Source organism: Canis lupus, chromosome X, assembly GCF_048164855.1.
Source record: "Canis lupus baileyi chromosome X, mCanLup2.hap1, whole genome shotgun sequence".
NCBI lineage: Eukaryota > Metazoa > Chordata > Mammalia > Carnivora > Canidae > Canis > Canis lupus.
Window position 1 is genome coordinate 44,890,876 of NC_132876.1, and position 22,172 is coordinate 44,913,047.

General features: G+C 37.8%; 1 protein-coding gene across 1 annotated transcript in view; it reads right to left on the reverse strand.

The window, feature by feature from the left end:
• The window catches only part of IL1RAPL2 (interleukin 1 receptor accessory protein like 2), a 1,316,516-nt gene that overhangs the window by 18,214 nt on the left and 1,276,130 nt on the right, over window positions 1-22,172 (reverse strand). The window contains exons 8-9 of the mRNA XM_072815909.1: window positions 19,474-19,619; window positions 4,078-4,221 (exon numbers count right to left, since the gene is read on the reverse strand). Of these exons, the coding sequence (XP_072672010.1) occupies window positions 4,078-4,221; window positions 19,474-19,619 (290 nt within the window). The remainder of the gene's footprint in view (window positions 1-4,077; window positions 4,222-19,473; window positions 19,620-22,172) is intronic.

The following is a 22,172-nucleotide window of genomic DNA, read 5'->3' on the forward strand; positions in this document are numbered from 1 at the left end:
AAGCAATGCTAATGTAAGAAACTCCTGGTAATGCTAGCACCTCTGCCCCTGTTCCAATCAAGCTCAGGATACACCTGCAAGCCCTTGACTTTCTCCAGATATAATTACTCACTTGGGACTTAGAGCTGCTGATGATACACAGCTGGAAGAATAAAATAGGCCAAAGGACAGATCCATTCTTATGAACAGAATGTATTTCATCGTTCTTAATGGATGGTGCTGCCGCCTCAAATTCCATAATGTCAGATTAGACCCTTGTTTCCTCTGATTTTTATAATTTTTCTACCTCACAAACCTCCCTAGATTCAACTATTTTTTAATACATTCAACAATGATTTGTTGAGCATCTACTATGAGCCAGCCATCTGCAATGACTACCTGAGTCTTTCACTCATCTGACCAGGCCTTTATACTCTTGCCTCCATTGCTTATCCTGACTAAGACTATTTGCCCTCCAACCATGCCTAAGCTCACATATTCCTGGTCCTTACTTGCTTCACCTATACCCTAATAGAGGTGATGCTACAGACTCTTCTAGAAAAATAGTGCTTTATTAGCATATCCCAAATCAAGTTACAACAAAGAACATAGATGTCTTTGATATGTGTTAATGCCCAACACGTTTGGATAATAATTTTTACCTAACATTCTAGAAGTATATCATTCTTTGGAAAATTATTGCTTCTGATTTTAGCCATGTCCCTTTAAGATGAACTAGCGATAAAGAGCTTATGGTGGCTGGACAGAACCATAGGAAGAGTGCTCTCAAAGCCACCATGTCAGATGTCCCAGAAGCTCTAGGATGCCAGCTAGTGAACAAGCAGTGATGCAGATGCCACAGTTTAAAAAATGCACTTCAGCCTTATATAGACAGCCAAGAAAACCTCATGAATAGTCACAGCTGTTGCTCACAGAGAGGAGCAAGATAGAAGAGCAAAATCAACAACGTGATGCATATAAGGTTAACAAACGAGGCCTAAAAATTGTTTTAAAATTGAATGGCAATTCAGCAATACCACTTTGTTAAGCAAGGCTACTGAGCCTTCCTCAGTGTTAGATCATGCTGACTAAGCTCATCTAAGGAACCAGAAAATAGAGTCAATGCAGATGGCAAAGCACTGGTGGGAGTGAATGGGTGACGGGCACTGGGTGTTATTCTGTATGTTAGTAAATTGAACACCAATAAAAAATAAATTAAAAAAAAAAAAAAAAGAAAGCGGGCTTGCACAGCAATCATCATAGGTATGTTCCCAATGAAGAGAGATGTTATGAGGAAGGGAAACAAACTGTTTGTGGAAGAATTTTCCTGTTGTCACACCCATCCTTCCCAGTTTTTAAAGCTGATTTTAATCCCATTCACCACCAGGAAGCCATTCCTATTTACAACCCAGTTCTTCTAGGGCTATGCTAACCAAGGTGCTAAATCCTTAGCTTTTAAAGTGCAAAGACTGTAACTTCCTTGATTATTATATCCCTAGTGCCTAAGATAAGTGTGTGTGTGTATACCCAGATGAAGAATATAACTAAATATATCATACATAATGCCTGCCGCAGAGTAGACACTTAAAAAATATTTAATGACTGAACAACTCAAAGGTCAAATAAATGAAGCAATCATTGTTAGGTGGATTAAAATGAAATGAATTATATAAAAAACAGCTAAGTTTGTTGGATTGACTTTGTTTTAGAGAAAATACAGCATTCTTATAAGAACGTTCAGAAAATGTTACTATAGATATTAATCAAAGAGAAAACATGAACAAATAGTATAAATCTAAGTTGTGTCTATGAGATGCCAAAATATTTAAAGAAATGAAAAATTTGAAACTTATCTAGCTGATATTTGGCATCATGAAACCAAATACATCTTTTCTTTTAAAGATTTTGTTTATTTATTCATGAGAAACACAAAGAGAGCCAGGCAGAGGGAGAAGCAAGCTCCATGCAGTGAGTCCAATGTGGGACTCCATCCCGGGACTCCAGGATCATGCCCTGAGAGGAAGGCAGATGCTTAGCCGCTGAGCCATCCAGGCATCCCGAAACCAAGTATTTTTGTTTGTTTTTGTTTTCCGAAACCAAGTATTTTTTTCAAAACCAAGTATTTTTAAAAGAGCTTTAATATTCATTTATTCATCCTCACCACATACCTGCTGACTTTTTAGTATTCCATTAAGCTAGTACAGGTTGTGTATTTAAGATCTAAGTTTCCATGTAGAAATAAAAATTATTTGAATTCTCCTTCCCAATGAAAACCTCTGAAGTCTCTTCCCTCCACATTACATTTTCTCCCTAAAACAACTGGTTTGGAATCAATAAATAAAATTCTCTAATCAAAATTCCCTAGATTATTTGTCATCTTTGACCATATGGACCACGTTAGAGATGTAGATGCAAAATGGAATATTTTACCCCTGAAATGTCCTATGATGCTAGCATGAATTTAATCTTACAAATATGTACTACAACTGGTCAATTAATCTGGATTATTGGGTGGATTATTAATCTGGATTATTGGATTATGGGTGATGAAGGTAATTAATTATTGCAGATTAATTTAATAAATTGTATCATCAAATAAAATAAAATAAATTGTATCATCACCTACAGAGAGTATTGACAAATTACTGATAATCATGACTCAAAACAAATTAATCACAGGAACCTCCCTTTTATGTTCTTTCATTTAGACAATATATGCATCTTTCACATTCCCAATTGGATAATTTAGCTACTTGTTGGCACCTGGGAATCAGTGACTTTTTCCTCAGCAGCATATGTCATATAGTTATTTTACATGTGCAGGTAAGAAGTCAGATTTCTCTATATTAATTGTTGTATATGGAAACTAAGGGTAATTGACCACACTTTCATATATATTGTTGGAGTGTATAATTATGGTTGGAACAGGCCCTAATCTCTCATTTTGAAACTATGTCTGAATAAGGGTTTGTAATACTTTTAAATGGGTTGCTATAATAATTAGGTAAATTAGAGCATGCATATGTGTTCACCAAACACCATTTCCCTAACTTACTATGAAAACATAAAACTCAATTAAAACCCACTCATATCATTATTTACATAATAGGAACCATAGGACTGAAATCAAAGATTCCTCTTTTTTTTTACATTCACTACTCTGCCCTTCTTCTATCATTATAAAAATGAACAAAATCATGAACCCTTCTGCTTTGAGGTAAGACCATAATCTATTTTAATATAATGAAAACTAGAATCCAAATCTACCTTTTAATGACTTACAAATGGACTTCTTTTTAATCTTGGCTTACCTCAGGCATTTCACACACTTATTTCCAAGACTTACAGTAGTTTGTGGGTGAGAACTTTATGTATATGGAGTTACATGTCATGATTTCTTATTGGTATTAATTTGAAATATGGTAATTTATTCTCTTGAAAAATTAAATCATTTTTGAATGTTCAAAAAATCAAAGCTCAATACAATGCTTTATTGATATTTCATTCCAAAGATTTCCAAGGGTCCTAGATGGCAAACATAAGAAAATTATAACCTGCATTCTGAATTTCTATCCTTTAAGGTCATTTTTGAGAATGGGCTCTACAATCATCCAAAATATGTGGATCCAAATGTACTGTGAGTTTTAAAAAGAGAATATTTATAGCTCTTATTCTGTTTCCTAAATGATTTGTTTGTTTTTTCAATGCTGGGAATGGCTAAAAATGATCTGTACCGAAATTTGAATTTTCTGAAGGAAAATAATGGAATTGATTCTTAACTTCTTAGTAGTTCCTGATCAACTCATGTTTCCTTGTTAAACTATTTGGAAACAATGTCAAACATTACAAAAATAAAGTAGTTCCAAAGAACATCCATATATTCCTTACCCAGATTCTCCTGTTAAGATTTTCTTCCCTTTGTCCTTTTTCTTGATAAATACATATTTTTTTCTGAACTATTTGAGAGGTAACTTGCTTTAGTGATAGCCATGTAATTCTAAATATTTCATCATGTATCGCCTAATAATGGGGATATTCTCCTACATAATCACAAATCCATGCCTTTTAATTTAATTTAAACAATAGAAGATAGCTTACCATTGGTAGTTTCATCACCTCCAAAATGCTGTCGGTAGAAGAGCATCAGTTCAATATTGTAGCATTTGTAGATGATCACAAGCAGTACAAGGAAGAGGAAGATTGCTCCCAAGCCTCCTGCAAGTTCAATTTTGTAGATTAAATCTGGAACCAACAAAATAAACAGGATAGGGTAATTAAATCAGCAATACTTGGGATCTCTCCATGTTTCTAGTCTGTAAGATGTAAAATCCATTCTGCTTTTCTTTCCAAAAGATTCTTGCTTAATGTGGTAAGTAGCTTTGTTCTCAACACATTTGTGTAAATCAAATTTTCATAAAATTAACTCTTTTCTAAAGATCTGAATACTTTACTATTGAAAGTGGTAAGTCTATCTGAAAAAGAATAGTCACTTCCAATTTGTTTTGAGCACATCTAGATTTCACATATATACTTCTGTTTTAGGTATATCTAAGGAAACTGTTAGAATGGCCTTTTTCTGGGTCTAGGGCCAATGTTTTGTTGTTTCCGTTCAATTATCTTATTGGCTTAGCAAGATTACCATCTAGTACTTCTTAGGCCACAGCCCTATTCTTCTACATGAGAAGAGCATCATAAAATTATTCTCAGAATCAAATAAAATTGAATGAGCTTGTAAGATTTAACTGTTTCATTTAACCCTTGGAAAATAATCCAAAAGAAAGTAACCTAGGGAAATTAGTTTATCCATTTCCCCTACTTATTTGAATAAATGACTATAATATGTATATGATATAATATCCCCAGTGGGACTAAAAGAGAATGAGAAATCCAGGCTAATCACTTGGACTATTCAGCTAACATTAGGCTACTGATAGTAGCCCTAGACCTTTCCAGTGGGGCTCCCCTAGAATTTTAATAGCTCAACAATTAAATCAATACATAATGGAAGGAGACATAGTGTATCCTAGAAGCAAGGCATAGTGACTTACCTGTAGCTTAATTAATGATATTAAAAAATCTAAGGTAAGTGATATGGAGCATTTTCTCATGTCCTTGTTGGCCATGTCTACTCAGCCATTAGAAAGGACAAATACCCACCATTTGCTTCAACGTGGATGGACCTGGAGGGTATTATGCTGCGTGAAGCAAGTCAATTGGAGAAAGACAAACATTATATGGTCTCATTCATTTGGGGAATATAAAAAAAATAGTGAAAGGGAATAAAGGGAAAAGGAGAGAAAATGAGTGGGAAATATCAGAGAGGGTGGCAGAACATGAGAGACACCTAACTCTGGGAAATGAACAAGGGGCAGTGGAAGGGGAGGTGGGCGGCAGGTGGTGTGACCGGGTGACGGGCACTGAGGGGGGCATTTGATGGGATGAGCACTGGGTGATATGCTATATGTTAGCACACTGAACTACAATAAAATAATTTTAAAAATTATAGATAAAAAGGAATATTCTTTTTCTTGTATAAAAAGCTAAGGCAACAACTCCCATAGCTAGATAAATGAGACTGGTTAGCTATATAATCTAGCTGGTCAAATATGGTTTGGTTATGCTAACAAAACAAGCACGAATATGCTCAATGTGATTTCTTTCTTTCTTTTTTGCTTTTTTTTGGGGGGGGGGAATGGGCACTTAGTGAAAGGCAAAATGCTTTACCAACTATCTGCTCATTTTGGTCATTAAGAATTATCACCAAAGAAATTTCTAGGATCTCTTTCTCCGAGGACTGTAAGCCTCACAAAGAAGCAAACAGAAATTGTGTCTGTTTTCCCTCTCACCCTTCCTTAATAGCTCTTGGCAGTTATTGATAATTGACAACCAACTGTAATTAGTAACCAATATAAATTTTGAATAAATGGATCAATTGGTTAAGCAAAAAAAAAAAATCTAAGGTATATCATCAAAAGAGAGTATAGTACCATGGAATTTAGAGAAATGGGAAGTCAGAGGAGAATTTAGAATGTGGATATCTAGAGGAGAAATGCTGAATCTGAAAGACACAAGACCAGAGATATATTTTTCCCTGTGAAATAGGAATATTTATTCATCTCAACATAATATAGATAAAATTGCCTAAATGTTAGCTAACCCTCCTTAATCTAATTCCATAATTATGAACTGACTTTTTAAAATGACCAATTCTGTTTACCATGTAGCTAGAAACTGGAAAAGAGAGTGACAGTCTAGTTTGTACATCAGTTGTTTATGAGTTTGGTTGACATCAATCAGCCTCCCTGGATGGGTTAATTCTGGGGCACTGTCAAAATCAAATCTCTGACCATGACAGACTACCACTCTTGTAGGTCTCTTGACAACCAAATTGTCAACCTTTCTCTGGGGATGTCCCTTGTCTTTACATAGTCTTATTGCTTAAGAGAAAATAGGCTCAATATGACAATTAAGATTAAGGAAAAAATAAACATATAATATGTTATATATTATATATATGTGTTATGTGTTTATACTACATATAATATATATTACCTATATACTACATAGTATACATACTACTACATTTATATAATAGACGCTACAAGTAATATATATTATACATAAAATTTTCAACCAGTCTATTAATCTATTTTCTAAATAATCCTTTAGGGCAAGAGTCCTATAGGGCAAATTTATAGATGAAGAATCTGAGACCCAGTAGTTTAATTCACTTACTCAAGATCATACACCTAAGAAGTGGCCAAGATGGGACCTGAGCCTAGATATTCTTAATTCAAATTCAAGACTTTATATTACACTACAGTTTTATAAGCTTCAGCCTGGAGATTGACAAAATAAAGCCCTCTCCCTTTTGCTCCATAGGACTGTTGGTAATGCTTAATGAGAACTTGTGACTTACAGTGAATTTTGGCTCCTTCTGCCCTTTTAATTCCAAGAAAATGAACTAAAGTACAATTCACCAGGCAGAATCAAAGGATTGAGTAGGTCTTAGGCACTTCATTAGAGGATATACTGAAGAATTCTATAGCTGTACCAGAGAGAAAAGAGGGGCTCCCTGGAGTCCAGCATATGAAGAAAAAGTATTAGATTTCATGGGGAGAGAAGGAATTTGGTCTTGGAAAGGAGGTGGAGTGAGAGAAGTAATGGTAGAAGCCAGAGACAGCATGGCCAATCAGGAAAGTCACTGAGTGGAAATGTAAGAAGCATAAATAAATGACACTCTTTTTGAATAAGGAGAGAGGGGGAATGATGGAAACAGGAAGTGAGTGGGGCTTCTTTGGAGGACAAAATATGTTAATAAGGAATATCATGAGGAGACCCATAATGAGTAGGGATATAAAACTGGAATCTATCTCTGTGCTGCCTGCTGTGAGAGATAGTCATTTTGAAGATTAAGCTACAAAATTTCAGGTAAAAAAAAAAATCCTACCACAAATTAACTCTGCCTCCTTCCCTCTATGTAGAAAGCAGCTCCCCAAGAGCCACTGCCTCCTTATATAGGGGTGTTAAGGCAGGCTTGGTTATGAGAGCTGTGTGGGACTACAATATCAAAATCTTTGCTTGTTTTCTCACCATATTACATCATTTATGTATTCTTAACAGCCAATGTTAAATTGACAGAGCAATATGACTTTTTGTTCCTTTAGAAACTGACTTTTCTTTGATCTTAGGACATTGGTAGACTTGATTCAAAATGTTTTTCCTGCTGTAAAATGTTCATTTTATGTTATAAATATTTTGGACTCTTTCCATATATTTCTGTCTCTGTCTCTCTCTCTGGTCAGAATAGACTTCAACTGCTTTCAAAGTCACCAAATGGGAAGTTTTTTCAGCAATCTGTATGCTATTTACAGAGTAGAGTTGCTATTAGGTAGATGGAAAACTTCATCAGTAGGAACAATTTGTGCTCCCAAATAGCAGACATCTTTTTCAGCAGTAAATTTATGGAAGAAAATCATGGTGTAAAAAGTACCTTTGTGGTTTGGGGGTCCATTTTATAAAAATGTCTTTGAAAGATATTACCTAATGATGGATGTTTACATTGAAAACTGTGTACCTAGTCCCTGAGACTCAACCAGTATTCTTTCATTCAGCCCAGGCAGATACATTTAAAAAGAAACATGCATCCTATAATCAGAGGGCAGAATTGCCATCACCCAGATGACACCTGGCTTTTTTTTTGTCTTCTGTTTTCAACTGCCATTTTCCATCTCAGCAGGATCTATACTTCTAGGGCCACTTCCTAAGAAGGTGAAAGTCATTTTATTTGTATTGTGTCTTGTATACACATCACAAAGATAGCTATATCCCAAACAGCAAATATTTATGGGATTATAACTTTTTGTAGACACCCAAAGTACAGTGTAGTTCTTTTTAACCTTCTTAGTTTGAACCCAACTATTTCTTCACTTTGAACATGAAGATAAGACATTATGGAATGGAGCAAATAGCAGCTGAAGCCAAGGGACTAGAGAGAAGGAAGTCAATGAATGTTTTGAGCTAGCTCATAAGTTGGGAAGCAGGTTAGGATATCCCACCTGAGGGTTTCCTATACAGACTTGGAGTTTGAGGTGGGGCAGTAGCACTGGGAAAGAACAGAAAGATTCACTGATAAAATCTGTTTGTGGAAAAGGCAATATATGCAGAGAAGAGACAATACCAGAATTTCTTTAGCATAAATTCAGTCTTGGTTCACACACAACACACACAGACTCATACATACACACACACACACACACACACAGTATGGACTTCTTACTAAAATATCAGTTGTAATTGTTGATAATGGTCATTAGGGAGTGAGCAAGTGGTAGGTGCAGGCAGAAGACGCAGAGGTAAGGGATGTCTTGCTCTGAGAAAGCCTGACCTTGTTAATTGGATATATTATACATAAGTTTTCATCTTATGAAGGGCCTTTTCACTGTATGAAAGGATTCATAAAATGCTTCTTTTAATTATCACTTAGGGCATTTTCAATATTTGACAAATATTTTCAATATTTGACTCATTTCCAGGTGGAAACACTGCAGCCACTGACGCCAGGCTATGTTGTGATAAAGTTTGAAAGGTTCAACTCCAAAGGAAATATCTGAAGTTTTGCAAGACGAACCAGAGTTCAGTCTGATTAAAAATGTTGGAGCAGAGCCATAAGGCTTCTTCTCTACCATATTGTTGAGAGCTCCTAAGGAAAATGGAATAAGGGAAGATGAACTGCTCTCTTTTGCAAAGCATAATGAAAAAAATCAACTGCTACCTAAAACAGAAAGTGCATACTGGTATACCATGGACACCCCCCCCCACACACACACATGAAGGTTCTGCTGTTCTATATAATGTTGCAAAAAAATGAATACTAATATTTTATTTATTTAGTTAGTTTTGAATACTAATATTTAAAAATCAAAAGATTTCATACTCAGTCTCTCAACTTCACTTGAAAACTCAGAAGTTCTCATATCCCTGGGTTTACATTTCTGCAAGCATGGCAATAATCTTCTAGAAAAGAGTAGTGACTACCTTTTTAATGAAGCATTTTTTCTCTAGCCTGTGGTTTTTTTTTTCTTCTAATATCCAGCCTCTTAAAAAAAAAAAAAGAGTTCACTATCTGCCTGGCCCCTGAGGTATTTAAGTTTTCAACTTCCAATTCGGAGGGTCAATTTCTTTAAAAAGAAATGCATTTAGATAGCCCAGGGCAGACCCTAGTCAAAAGAAAAATCACAGATAAATCCTCTCTTTACCAATCCCTGTTATCTATCCCTAACTTATTGCTCTGTCTCTCTAGGAGAAGTATTTCCACCCGACAAATATTTTTAAGCACTTACTATATGTTCTATGTACTAAGGATACAACAGTAAATAAGACAGAAAAAGTCCCTGTTCTCATGGAGTTTATATTCTAGTTGGGGAGTGGGGGGCAGAGATATGAAGAAAACAAATTTGTAATGAGATATCAAATAGTAATAAATATAACAAGTAGAAATAGAGCCAAGTAAGAGGAAAAAAAGAAAGTGATGGGTAGTTCAATGAATGATTAGATCAAGAAAATACCGCATGCATATATATATATAATCAAATATTATTTCACATTAAAAGAAGGAAATCCTGTCATTTACTACAACATGGATGAAACTGGAGGGCATTATGTGAAGTAAAGGAAGCCAGAGAGAAAAAAAGTAAATATTATCCTGCATGGTATGATTTGTATGTTTATCTTTATCTAAAAAAAAACAAAAGTTCATTTTTGCTTTTGTTTCTCTTGCCTTCATGGATGTATCTTGCAAGAAGTTACTGTGGCCAAGTTCAAAAGGGTGTTGCCTGTGTTCTCCACTAGGATTTTGATGGAATCTTGTCTCACATTTAGATCTTTCATCCATTTTGAGTTTATCTTTGTGTATGGTGCAAGAGAGTGGTCTAGTTTCATTCTTCTTCATGTGGATGTCCAGTTTTGCCAGCACCATTTATTGAAGAGACTGTCTTTTTCCAGTGGATAGTCTTTCCTGCTTTGTCGAATATTAGTTGAACATAAAGTTGAGGGTCCATTTCTGGAATCTCTATTCTGTTCCATTGATCTATGTGTCTGTTTTTGTGCCAGTACCACACTGTCTTGATGACCACAGCTATTGGGACTTCATCAAGATAAGAAGCTTTTGCACAGCAAAAGAAACAGTCAACAAAACTAAAAGACAACCTACAGAATGGGAGAAGATATTTGCAAATGACGTATCAGATAAAGGGCTAGTATCCAAGATCTATAAAGAACTTATCAAACTCAACACCAAAGAAACAAACAATCGAATCATGAAATGGGCAAAAGACATGAAGAGAAATCTCACAGAGGAAGACATAGACATGGCCAAGAAGCACATGAGAAAATGCTCCACATCACTTGCCATCAGGGAAATACAAATCAAAAGCACAATGAGATACCACCTCACACCAGTGAGAATGGGTAAAATTAACAAGGCAGGAAACAATAAATGTTGGAGAGGATGTGGAGAAAGGGAAACCCTCTTGCACTCTGGGTGGGAATGTGAACTGGTGCAGCCACTCTGGAAAACTGTGTGGAGGTTCCTCAAAGAGTTAAAAATAGGCCTGCCCTATGACCCAGCAATTGCACTGCTAGGGATTTACACCAAAGATACAGATGCAATGAAACGCTGGGACACCTGCACCCCGATGTTTATAGCAGCAATGTCTACAATAGCCAAACTGTGAAAGGAGACTCGGTGTCCATCGAAAGATGAATAGATAAAGAAGATGTGGTCTATGCATACAATGGAATATTACTCAGCCATTAGAAATGACAAATATCCCCCATTTGCTTCAACGTGGATGGAACTGGAGGGTATTATGCTGAGTGAAATAAGTCAGTTGGAGAAGGACAAACATTATATGGTCTCATTCATTTGGAGAAAATAGTGAAAGGGAATAAAGAGAAAGGAGAAAAAATGAGTGGGAAATATCAGAAAGGAAGACAGAACATGAGAGACTCCTAACTCTGGGAAACGAACTAGGGGTGGTGGAAGGGGAGGTGGGTCGGGGGTGGCACTGACGGGGGCACTTGATGGGATGAGCACTGGGTGTTATTCTGTATGTTGGCAAATTGAACACCAATAAAAAATAAATTTATTAAAAAAAACTGAAGTCATAGAAAAAGAGTAGGAAAATGGTTGTTAGGGGCTGGGAGTATGGGAGGAAATAGGGAGAAATTGGTAAGAGGGTACAAACTTACAGTTGTAAGATGAATCGTGTTGAGGATCTAATGCATAACATGGTGACTATAGTTATTAACATTGTATTATATAAATGAAATATGCTAAGAGGGCAGAACTTAACATGTTCTTACCAAAATAAATAAACAAACAAACAAACAAATATTTTAAAAAAGAAGAAGAAGGTAAATATTTGAGGTAATGGATATGTTAATTAACTCTTGGAGGGAATTCTTTCACAATGTATACATGTATCAAAACATCACGTTGTGAGAGGAGGGGCAAGATGGCAGAAGCGTAGGGTCTCCAAATCACCTGTCTCCACCAAATTACCTAGATAACCTTCAAATTATCCTGAAAATCTATGAATTCGGCCTGAGATTTAAAGAGAGACCAGCTGGAATGCTACAGTGAGAAGAGTTCGCGCTTCTATCAAGGTAGGAAGACGGGGAAAAAGAAATAAAGAAACAAAAGGCATCCAAGGGGGAGGGGCCCGGCGAGGAGCCGGGCTGAGGCCGGGGCGAGTGTCCCCAGGACAGGAGAGCCCCGTCCCGGAGGAGCAGGAGCTGCACCGACCTTCCCGGGCGGAAAGGGGCTCCCAGGGAGTTGGAGCAGGACCCAGGAGGGCGGGGGTGCCCTCGGGCTCCCCGGGACAGTAACAGAGCAACTGCGTGCCCAGGAGAGTGCGCCGAGCTCCCTAAGGGCTGCAGCGCGCACGGCGGGACCCGGAGCAGCTCGGAGGGGCTCGGGCGGCGGCTCTGCGGAGGGGGCTGCGCGGCCCGGGAGCGCGAATCCACCAGCGCAGGCCCCGGAGCACAGGGCGCCGGGACACAGCCCAGGATCCGGCCTCCCCCGGGACAGGCAGAGGCCGGGAGGGCCCAGGACAGCAAGGACGCTCCTGCCCCGAGCTGAGCAGATCAGCGGCCCCGCCCCGGAGCCTCCAGGCCCTGCAGACGGAGACCTCCGGAGTACCTGCGGGAGCTGAATCCAGGGCTCCAGAGCTGGCCGCCACCACTGTGGTTGTTCCTCATGGGGCCTCACGGGGTAAACAACCCCCACTGTGCCCTGCACCAGGCAGGGGCACAGCAGCTCCCCCACATGCTCACACCTGAAAATCAGCACAACAGGCCCCTCCCCCAGAAGACCAGCTAGACGGACAACTTCCAGGGGAAGTCAAGGGACTTAAAGTACACAGAATCAGAAGATACTCCCCCGTGGTTCTTTTTTTTTTTTGTTGTTGTTGTTGTTGTTTTGTTTTGTTTTGCTTTTTGATTTGTTTCTTTCCCCCACCCCTTTTTTTTCCTTTCTTTCTTTTTCTTTCTCTTTTTCTTTTTTTTTTCCTTTTTTTTTCTCTTTCTCTTTTCTTTCCTTCTTTCTCTCCTCTTTTTCTCTTTTTCCCAATACAACTTGCTTTTAGCCACTCTGCACTGAGCAAAATGACTAGCAGGAAAACCTCACCTAAAAGAAAGAATCAGAAACAGTCCTCTCTCCCACAGAGTTACAAAATCTGGATTACAATTCAATGTCAGAAAGCCAATTCAGAAGCACTATTATACAGCTACTGGTGACTCTAGAAAAAAGCATAAAGGACTCAAGAGACTTCATGACTGCAGAATTTAGAGCTAATCAGGCAGAAATTAAAAATCAATTGAATGAGATGCAATCCAAACTAGAAGTCCTAACGACGAGGGTTAACGAGGTGGAAGAACGAGTGAGTGACATAGAAGACAAGTTGATAGCAAAGAGGGAAACTGAGGAAAAAAGAGACAAGCAATTGAAAGACCATGAGGATAGATTAAGGGAAATAAACGACAGCCTGAGGAAGAAAAACTTACGTTTAATTGGTGTTCCCGAGGGCGCCGAAAGGGACAGAGGGCCAGAATATGTATTTGAACAAATTCTGGCTGAAAACTTTCCTAATCTGGGAAGGGAAACAGGCATTCAGATCCAGGAAATAGAGAGACCCCCCCCCCCTAAAATCAATAAAAACCGTTCAACACCTCGACATTTAATAGTGAAGCTTGCAAATTCCAAAGATAAAGAGAAGATCCTTAAAGCAGCAAGAGACAAGAAATCCCTGACTTTTATGGGGAGGAGTATTAGAGGAACAGCAGACCTCTCCACAGAGACCTGGCAGGGCAGAAAGGGCTGGCAGGATATATTCAGGGTCCTAAATGAGAAGAACATGCAACCAAGAATCCTTTATCCAGCAAGGCTCTCATTCAAAATGGAAGGAGAGATAAAGAGCTTCCAAGACAGGCAGGAACCGAAAGAATATGTGACCTCCAAACCAGCTCTGCAAGAAATTTTAAGGGGGACTCTTAAAATTCCCCTTTAAGAAGAAGTTCAGTGGAACAATCCACAAAAACAACGACTGAATAGATATCATGATGACACTAAACTCATATCTCTCAATAGTAACTCTGAATGTGAACGGGCTTAATGACCCCATCAAAAGGCGCAGGGCTTCAGACTGGAGAAAAAAGCAGGACCCATCTATTTGCTGTCTACAAGAGACTCGTTTTAGACAGAAGGACACCTACAGCCTGAAAATAAAAGGTTGGAGAACCATTTACCATTCGAATGGTCCTCAAAAGAAAGCAGGGGTAGCCATCCTTATATCAGATAAACTAAAATTTACCCCGAAGACTGTAGTGAGAGACGAAGAGGGACACTATATCATGCTTAAAGGATCTATCCAACAAAGGACTTAACAATCCTCAATATATATGCCCCGAATGTGGGAGCTGCCAAATATTTAAACGAATTAATAACCAAAGTGAAGAAATACTTAGATAATAACAGACACATAGATCAATGGAACAGAATAGAGAACCCAGAAGTGGACCCTGACCTTTATGGTCAACTAATATTCGATAAAGGAGGAAAGACTATCCATTGGAAGAAAGACAGTCTCTTCAATAAATGGTGCTGGGAAAATTGGACATCCACATGCAGAAGAATGAAACTAGACCACTCTCTTGCACCATACACAAAGATAACCTCAAAATGGATGAAAGATCTACATGTGAGACAAGATTCCATCGAAATCCTAGAGAAGAACACAGGCAACACCCTTTTTTTTTTTAAATTTTTATTTTATTTATGATAGAGAGAGAGAGAGAGGCAGAGACATAGGCAGAGGGAGAAGCAGGCTCCATGCACCGGGAGCCCGACATGGGATTTGATCCCGGGTCTCCAGGATCGCGCCCTGGGCCAAAGGCAGGCGCCAAACCGCTGCGCCACCCAGGGATCCCCAGCAACACCCTTTTTGAACTCGGCCACAGTAACTTCTTGCAAGATACATCCACGAAGGCAAAAGAAACAAAAGCAAAAATGAACTATTGGGACTTCATCAAGATAAGAAGCTTTTGCACAGCAAAGGATACAGTCCACAAAACTAAAAGACAACCTACAGAATGGGAGAAGATATTTGCAAATGACGTATCAGATAAAGGGCTAGTTTCCAAGATCTATAAAGAACTTCTTAAACTCAACACCAAAGAAACAAACAATCCAATCATGAAATGGGCAAAAGACATGAAGAGAAATCTCACAGAGGAAGACATAGACATGGCCAACATGCATATGAGAAAATGCTCTGCATCACTTGCCATCAGGGAAATACAAATCAAAAGCACAATGAGATACCACCTCACACCAGTGAGAATGGGGCAAATTAACAAGGCAGGAAACCACAAATGTTGGAGAGGATGCGGAGAAAAGGGAACCCTCTTACACTGTTGGTGGGAATGTGAACTGGTGCAGCCACTCTGGAAAACTGTGTGGAGGTTCTTCAAAGAGTTAAAAGTAGACCTGCCCTACGACCCAGCAATTGCACTGTTGGGGATTTACCCCAAAGATACAGATGCAATGAAACGCCGGGACACCTGCACCCCCATGTTTATAGCAGCAATGGCCACAATAGCCAAACTGTGGAAGGAGCCTCGGTGTCCACTGAAAAATGAATGGATAAAGAAGATGTGGTTTATGTATAAGATGGAATAGTACTCAGCTATTAGAAATGACAAATACCCACCATTTGCTTCAACGTGGATGGAACTGGAGGGTATTATGCTGAGTGAAGTAAGTCAGTCAGAGAAGGACAAACATTATATGTTCTCATTCATGTGGGGAATATAAATAATAGTGAAAGGGAATATAAGGGAAGGGAGAAGAAATATGTGGGAAATATCAGAAAGGGAGACAGAACGTAAAGACTGCTAACTCTGGGAAACGAACTAGGGGTGGTAGAAGGGGAGGAGGGCGGGGGGGTGGGAGTGAATGGGTGACGGGCACTGGGGGTTATTCTGTATGTTGGTAAATTGAACACCAATAAAAAATAAATTTAAAAAAAAACATCACGTTGTATACTTTTAAATATCTTATGATTTTGTCCATTTTACCTCAATAAAACTAAAAATGTTTAAACAAAAAGAGTGCAGATACCTTTATACCTTGTTCATCACAAAGGGGAGACAGAGAAACTGAAGCAATCCCTGCCCCCAGATTTGGCCATTAAGGAGATGAAATGGACCTGGAACACTGATTTGAACTGTATTACAATTTTTAAAACCTAGCAAAACAAAATAAAGCAAAAGTAAGAAACAAAGAAAGTGATGGTAGTATTATTTTATATAGTGTCGCCAGGGAAAGCTACTGAGGTAATATCATAACATGCAATATATTAATTATATAATATATATTATTAATTATATCAATCATTATTAATCATATAATATTTTATATAATGTATTATATTATATAATAATATATCAAAATATATTATATAAAATAATATATAAAAATATAATATATAATTACATAATATGCATTATTTATATTAATATATTGATTGTGTATTAATTATATATTAATATATTCTAAATCAATATATTATATCATATATATTTTTGAGTAGGTAATATTTAAGGAGAGACCTATATGAAGAGTGAGTGACTCATAGGAACAGCCAAGGGTGCGGGGGGAGTGGGATGGGAGAATGTTCCAGGTCCAGGAATTAGCAAGTGCAAAGACCATCAGCCAGGATTATGCTTGGTGAGCAAAAGAAATAGAAGGGAAGCTAGTGTGTGTGTGATATTTGAGACAGATACATAGGTTGTAGTAGAAAATGAGATCAGAAATTACAAAGATTATGTCATGCATTGTAGGCCATGGCATAGATTTGGGATTTCATTTTAAGTGTAACAGAGGGTTCTATAATCGGAGTGTTCTGATTAGAGGAATATGATCTGGCTTACATATTACAAAGATCATTCTGGCTAATGTGATGAGAATAGACCATAAGGAGACAAGGAAGAAGCAGGGAGACCAGTTAGGAGGCCATTGCAGTGAGCCAAGCAATTGATGCTGGCGGCTCATACTAGAGTGGTAGCAGTGAAGATGGAGAAAGTCACCAGAGTCTGATGTTTTGAGAAAGTAGAGCCATGGGATTTGCTGGTGGACTAGACTGACTCCCAGTATTTTGGCCTGAGCAACTGGAAGGATAGTGATGGAGATGGAGAAGGCAACTGGAGACTTGGGTTTATAGTAAGGAGAAATCAGAATTCTTTTTGGGACAAGGGAAGCTTGATATGCCTCCTAGATATGTCTACTGGTGGAGTTTTGGAGTAGTTTCTGAATAGGCAGGAATACAACTCTGGAGTCCAAGCAAGCTACAGATACAAATTTGAGAGTTTCAGCATTTACATAGGTAAGCAAAACCATGAGATGGAGATGGAGTGAAATCATGTAGGAAGTAATTGAGAAGAGGGGACCTGAATTCTGGGAACTCTAATACTTGGAAGTGAAAAAGATGAGAATTAATATTCTCAGTTATTCATACTTTAGACACATTTCCTTGCAGAAGCCATAGGAGGTGGCAGTTTTACTGTGTTTTGTTTTCTACTGTCAGCTTATTAGAAATTTTAAGGGCTGCTAGTGGTTGCTTTCCTTATTAAAGAGAAAAGGATTTATTTTTAAACTCAAATAAGGCTGTTTCTATCTCTGCAGACTGAATGATAGGAAATCCCACCACCACCATTATTTTTCCTCATAGCGGTAACACTATGGATTTGTTGTGCAATTTTTTTTGTTTAATGTTTGTCTTTCTTTGCACTCTCACTATGCTGAAGACTATAAGCCCCACACAGGCTTCAGGATGTCTATCTTATTCATCACCCTATTTCCCAGTACTTAGCACAATACTTGCTATATATAATCTTCAAGAATAAAAGATAACTTTATTCATTAACCAGATGGTTCTAAGTATCTATTAGTGGTTAGACATTGCCCAAGTTGCTGAGGATACAGAGGTGCTGCAGATCCTGGCTTGGATGATCTCTAAGCCAAAAATAAGACTAGAATTAACAGGAACAAAGTGATCTTTGCCATAACGTATCTGGACATGATCAATGTCTGCCTTTTATTTTTTTTTAATGTCTGCCTTTTAACATAGGTGGACTGTGTGTTGCCTAGTGCACAGAAGTTATTCAAGTTCTGCATAATAATGAACACTGAATGTGTCATATATTCCACACTAAATCATTTTCATTTAAGCCTCAAAGTGTCTCTACAATGTAGATATTATTATCCCTGTTTTACAGATGAGAAAACTGAGGTTCAGGATGTTTCATCTGACAAGTTAGTCTTACTGAACCAAGTAGTTGAATCAGTGGCTGAACCAGACTCCCTTCAACCAGGGTCAACTGATTTCACTTTCCACATTAGACTCCTTTATACTTAAAAACTCCATTACTTTAAGATGGAATCAAGTCCAATTGAGTAAGAAATGGTACTAGAGAGATAAAAGCATTATTCTCAGAATAATCACATTTTCTTGCTTCTCCTAGAACTGCTGGTAAAGGTCAAGTATTAGGGTTGGCTGGAAAATAGAAATTCCATCTTGGTTAAGAGTTACAACTACTGACCTTGTTGACTAAATCTGTTCTATTGCTCTATAGCTTAGACAACAAGAACACTGACTGAGAACATTTGTTCTGTTACATTTACATAAACCTTTGCCAGATGCACACATACAGAAATATTTAGCTTTTTTCAGTAATCAAGAGTTGTGGCAGGGTAAGAGCCAATCTCAGAAGCTGTTCCAGCTGCTGGGATTGTTGTTCCTATATTTGCTTTTATCTCCTTTATCTGTAAATTTAGTTTCTTTTCTTTGTCCATTACATACAATTTCCACCCTATCTGGAACCAAATTTACAGAGGGATTTCCATAAATGCCAAATTATTTTAAAGGTTATACACCTGCCAGACGCCTCTTAACACTAGGTCATTATCATGAAATATTGTTTACAATCTTTATTATAACAATTATAAGAATATTATGATAGTCTTCATTATTTTTATTTATATTTTAGTCAGGGAATTAAAAAGTGGCTTTGCTTCTTATACAATAACAAAATCTTTAGTTTTTCACTTAAGCAATATAAGATGGTGAAGTACAGAGAAAAATTTGAATGTCAATACCTATCAAAGTTAATGTAACTCTTATAACCCAGGTACATTTTATCTCACCGAATTTAACACATAACAACGTTTCATTTTATTTATCTACATCCTAATGGGTAGAAGATTATAGGCATTTTATGTTAAAATCCATAGCAAAAGAGATATTTTTCCTTAAAAAGACAAAATGCTCAATAGAAGTTCATGCTAAATGATAAAATAAGGCTAAGAAGCATATTTAACTTCAATAGTTACTTGGTAGTTAAACAAACCATAGTAATAGTTATAAAAATAAATACCCTTTTTACGCAGCAGAACACTGGCATGTTTCCGTCCATTTCGGTTTTCCACATGGCAGGTATAATTTGCCAGGTCAGCCTCCACCACTGAATCAAAGATGAGTGCCAATTCAACTTCTTTTTCTCCAAGATGCTCTTTCAGGAGCCTGAAATAAAGACAGTACTCTTAGTTGAATTGGTTTGATGTGGGAAGAGAGCAGCCATGCAAAAATTGCAGATGATTATGTAGCTGACAAGGTCTCCAGTGGGCATGGAGAATCTTGAGTGGCTTTTATGTATGGAACCTTCAACAAGAAAACACAAAAATTTACTCTTGATGTAAAGATTAGATGGAAAAGGATAAAAGTGAGGAATTCACTCAGCAAAAAGTAATATTACCATACCAGTAGGCTTTGATAAATGAAGCTGACATGATTTGTGTGGCAAAAAGGAGGAAACATTGGGCTCCATGTTCTAAGCTGAATTTATGAAAACAGATTAGGTTTTTGCACCATGCCATGAAGGGAAAAAATCAATAGATGTAGTGTTTGTATTAGAGGTTAGAGTTTTGGCAACAGAGGGTCAAAAGGTAAAGAAATGAGCCTTGAAAATGCTTGCCTTATAAGAAGTAAACTGAAAGTGGTTAGTGTATTTCTATCCCCAAATATCCATGAGAAGTCTATTCTTTACTTTCCTCCTGCATTTGTCCAATGAAGGCATACGCTCTGTGCCCTAACCCGCCAATGATGCTAGCCCTCTGTCATGGCCTTGCCTTTTCCAGACACTGCTCCCTGTTTGTCTTTCTTCTTTCTCCCATCACAGGGAAAACACTGTCCTATGTGACATTTTCTCATAGTCCTGCTTTTTGCTTTCTCAAGTGAAGTTGCAAAGGGTCGTGGACGGTCAGGAATAGGTGTTCTTTACAGAGGAAATGAGTTGCCAGGAACCTATCCTAGGAGTGTGCTTCCTGTTTCTTCAGAGTTAAATTCTCACCAATGGACAGCTGACTCCTGACTGAGGTGAAAGTGGGTATCCTGCTGACTTTTCTGTCTCCTGCTTTTTAAAAAAGATATGTATGTATGTATGTATGTATGTATGTATATATGTATGTATTTAACTGACTGAGCCATCCAGGTACCCCTGGGATGAGGTTCTTAAACACATGTGTTGCAAGATAGAAATTTGGAGCACTGGAGTTAATTCTCATATCCTTTTTGGACACCTGATTATGAATGCAGAGAAGAACCCTCTAATTTACTGGCATTTAGCATAAAGTTGGAAAAGACAGCTATGCTCAGAGAAATTTGGGTTCTTTTTTTTTTTTTTTTCCTTTTTATTTTTATTTTTATTTTTTTTTTATTGGTGTTCAATTTACTAACATACAGAATAACACCCAGTGCCCGTCACCCATTCACTCCCACCCCCCGCCCTCCTCCCCTTCTACCACCCCTAGTTCGTTTCCCAGAGTTAGCAGTCTTTATGTTCTGTCTCCGTTTCTGATATTTCCCACACAAGAAATTTGGGTTCTAAGTATAGGCCTCCAATTTACAAGTTCGAGCTGGATCTTTACAAAGTCATTAAGTCAATGGTGCCTTAATATAACTCAGCTTTAAGTTGGGAAAAATACCTACCCTACTTAACTTTGTTATGAGGGTAAAATGGGTTAAAGTAATTTAAAAGGTAAATAGCGCTGTACACATGCAAAGGAATGCAACTAAACATCAACATTTCATTATCAGATTTAGATTGTTTACATTTTGTCTCCTACAAAAATATATTTTTAAAGATTTTATTTATTTATTTGTGAGAGGCAGAGAGAGAGAGAGAGAGAGAGAGAGAGAGAGAGAGAGAGAGGTAGAGACATAGGTGGAGGGAGAAGCAAGCTCCATGCTGGAAGCCCGATGTGAGACTCGATCCCCGGACTCCGGAATCATGCCCTGAGCCAAAGGTAGATGCTCAACCGATGAGCCACCCAGGCATCCCTACAAAAGTATTAAAATGATATTTATTGATATTTAAAAATTCAGTCGGCCCAATCTCTTCTGGTTCCACTTTGAGAGAAAAAAGGCTTAAAGTTGGGTTGGTGGAGCAGAGTTCCTAGAATCTGAGAGTCTCCCACAGTGAAATCTGAAGCTCAGATTATATTCCAAAATACACATGCTTTTAAAAAGCTCTGTTTCTGTATCCTTCCAATGATACACATATCTGGGAGTTGATAATACTGGCATTTGTAACTTGAGTAAGTCTCTTGCCCTTTACATTAATGTACCATTGCTGAACTAGACAAATGTAAGAATTTTCTTAACCACATTCTATTGGTAGTCTTTCTATTAACTTTCTTCTTCCTGGATAAAGTTAGAATTTTCCTCTCTCAACATATACCTAACCAAGGAAAAATGGGAATTTGCTGTCTTCAGGATTTATATTGAATTTTACTTTCTCCATTTTCTCCCTGTTATGGGTAAATCCCACTACACTCAATTATTTTAGTTCTGTGTAACCTGCAATGGAAGAAGCCCCTTTAGTACCAGAAGCTGCTTAAACACCACAAATTAAGTTTGATTTAAAGCTTCATGTGCAGGGCAGCCACAGCCTCTGCCAAGCATGAAGCAGAAAGCTGATCCTGTCCTTCCAGACCAAGCCTTTCCCCTCTTAATTTCTAATGCAGTTTCCAAAAACAGCTCCTCACAGGCTGCAGAAAGAATCTGAAGGGAGTAATT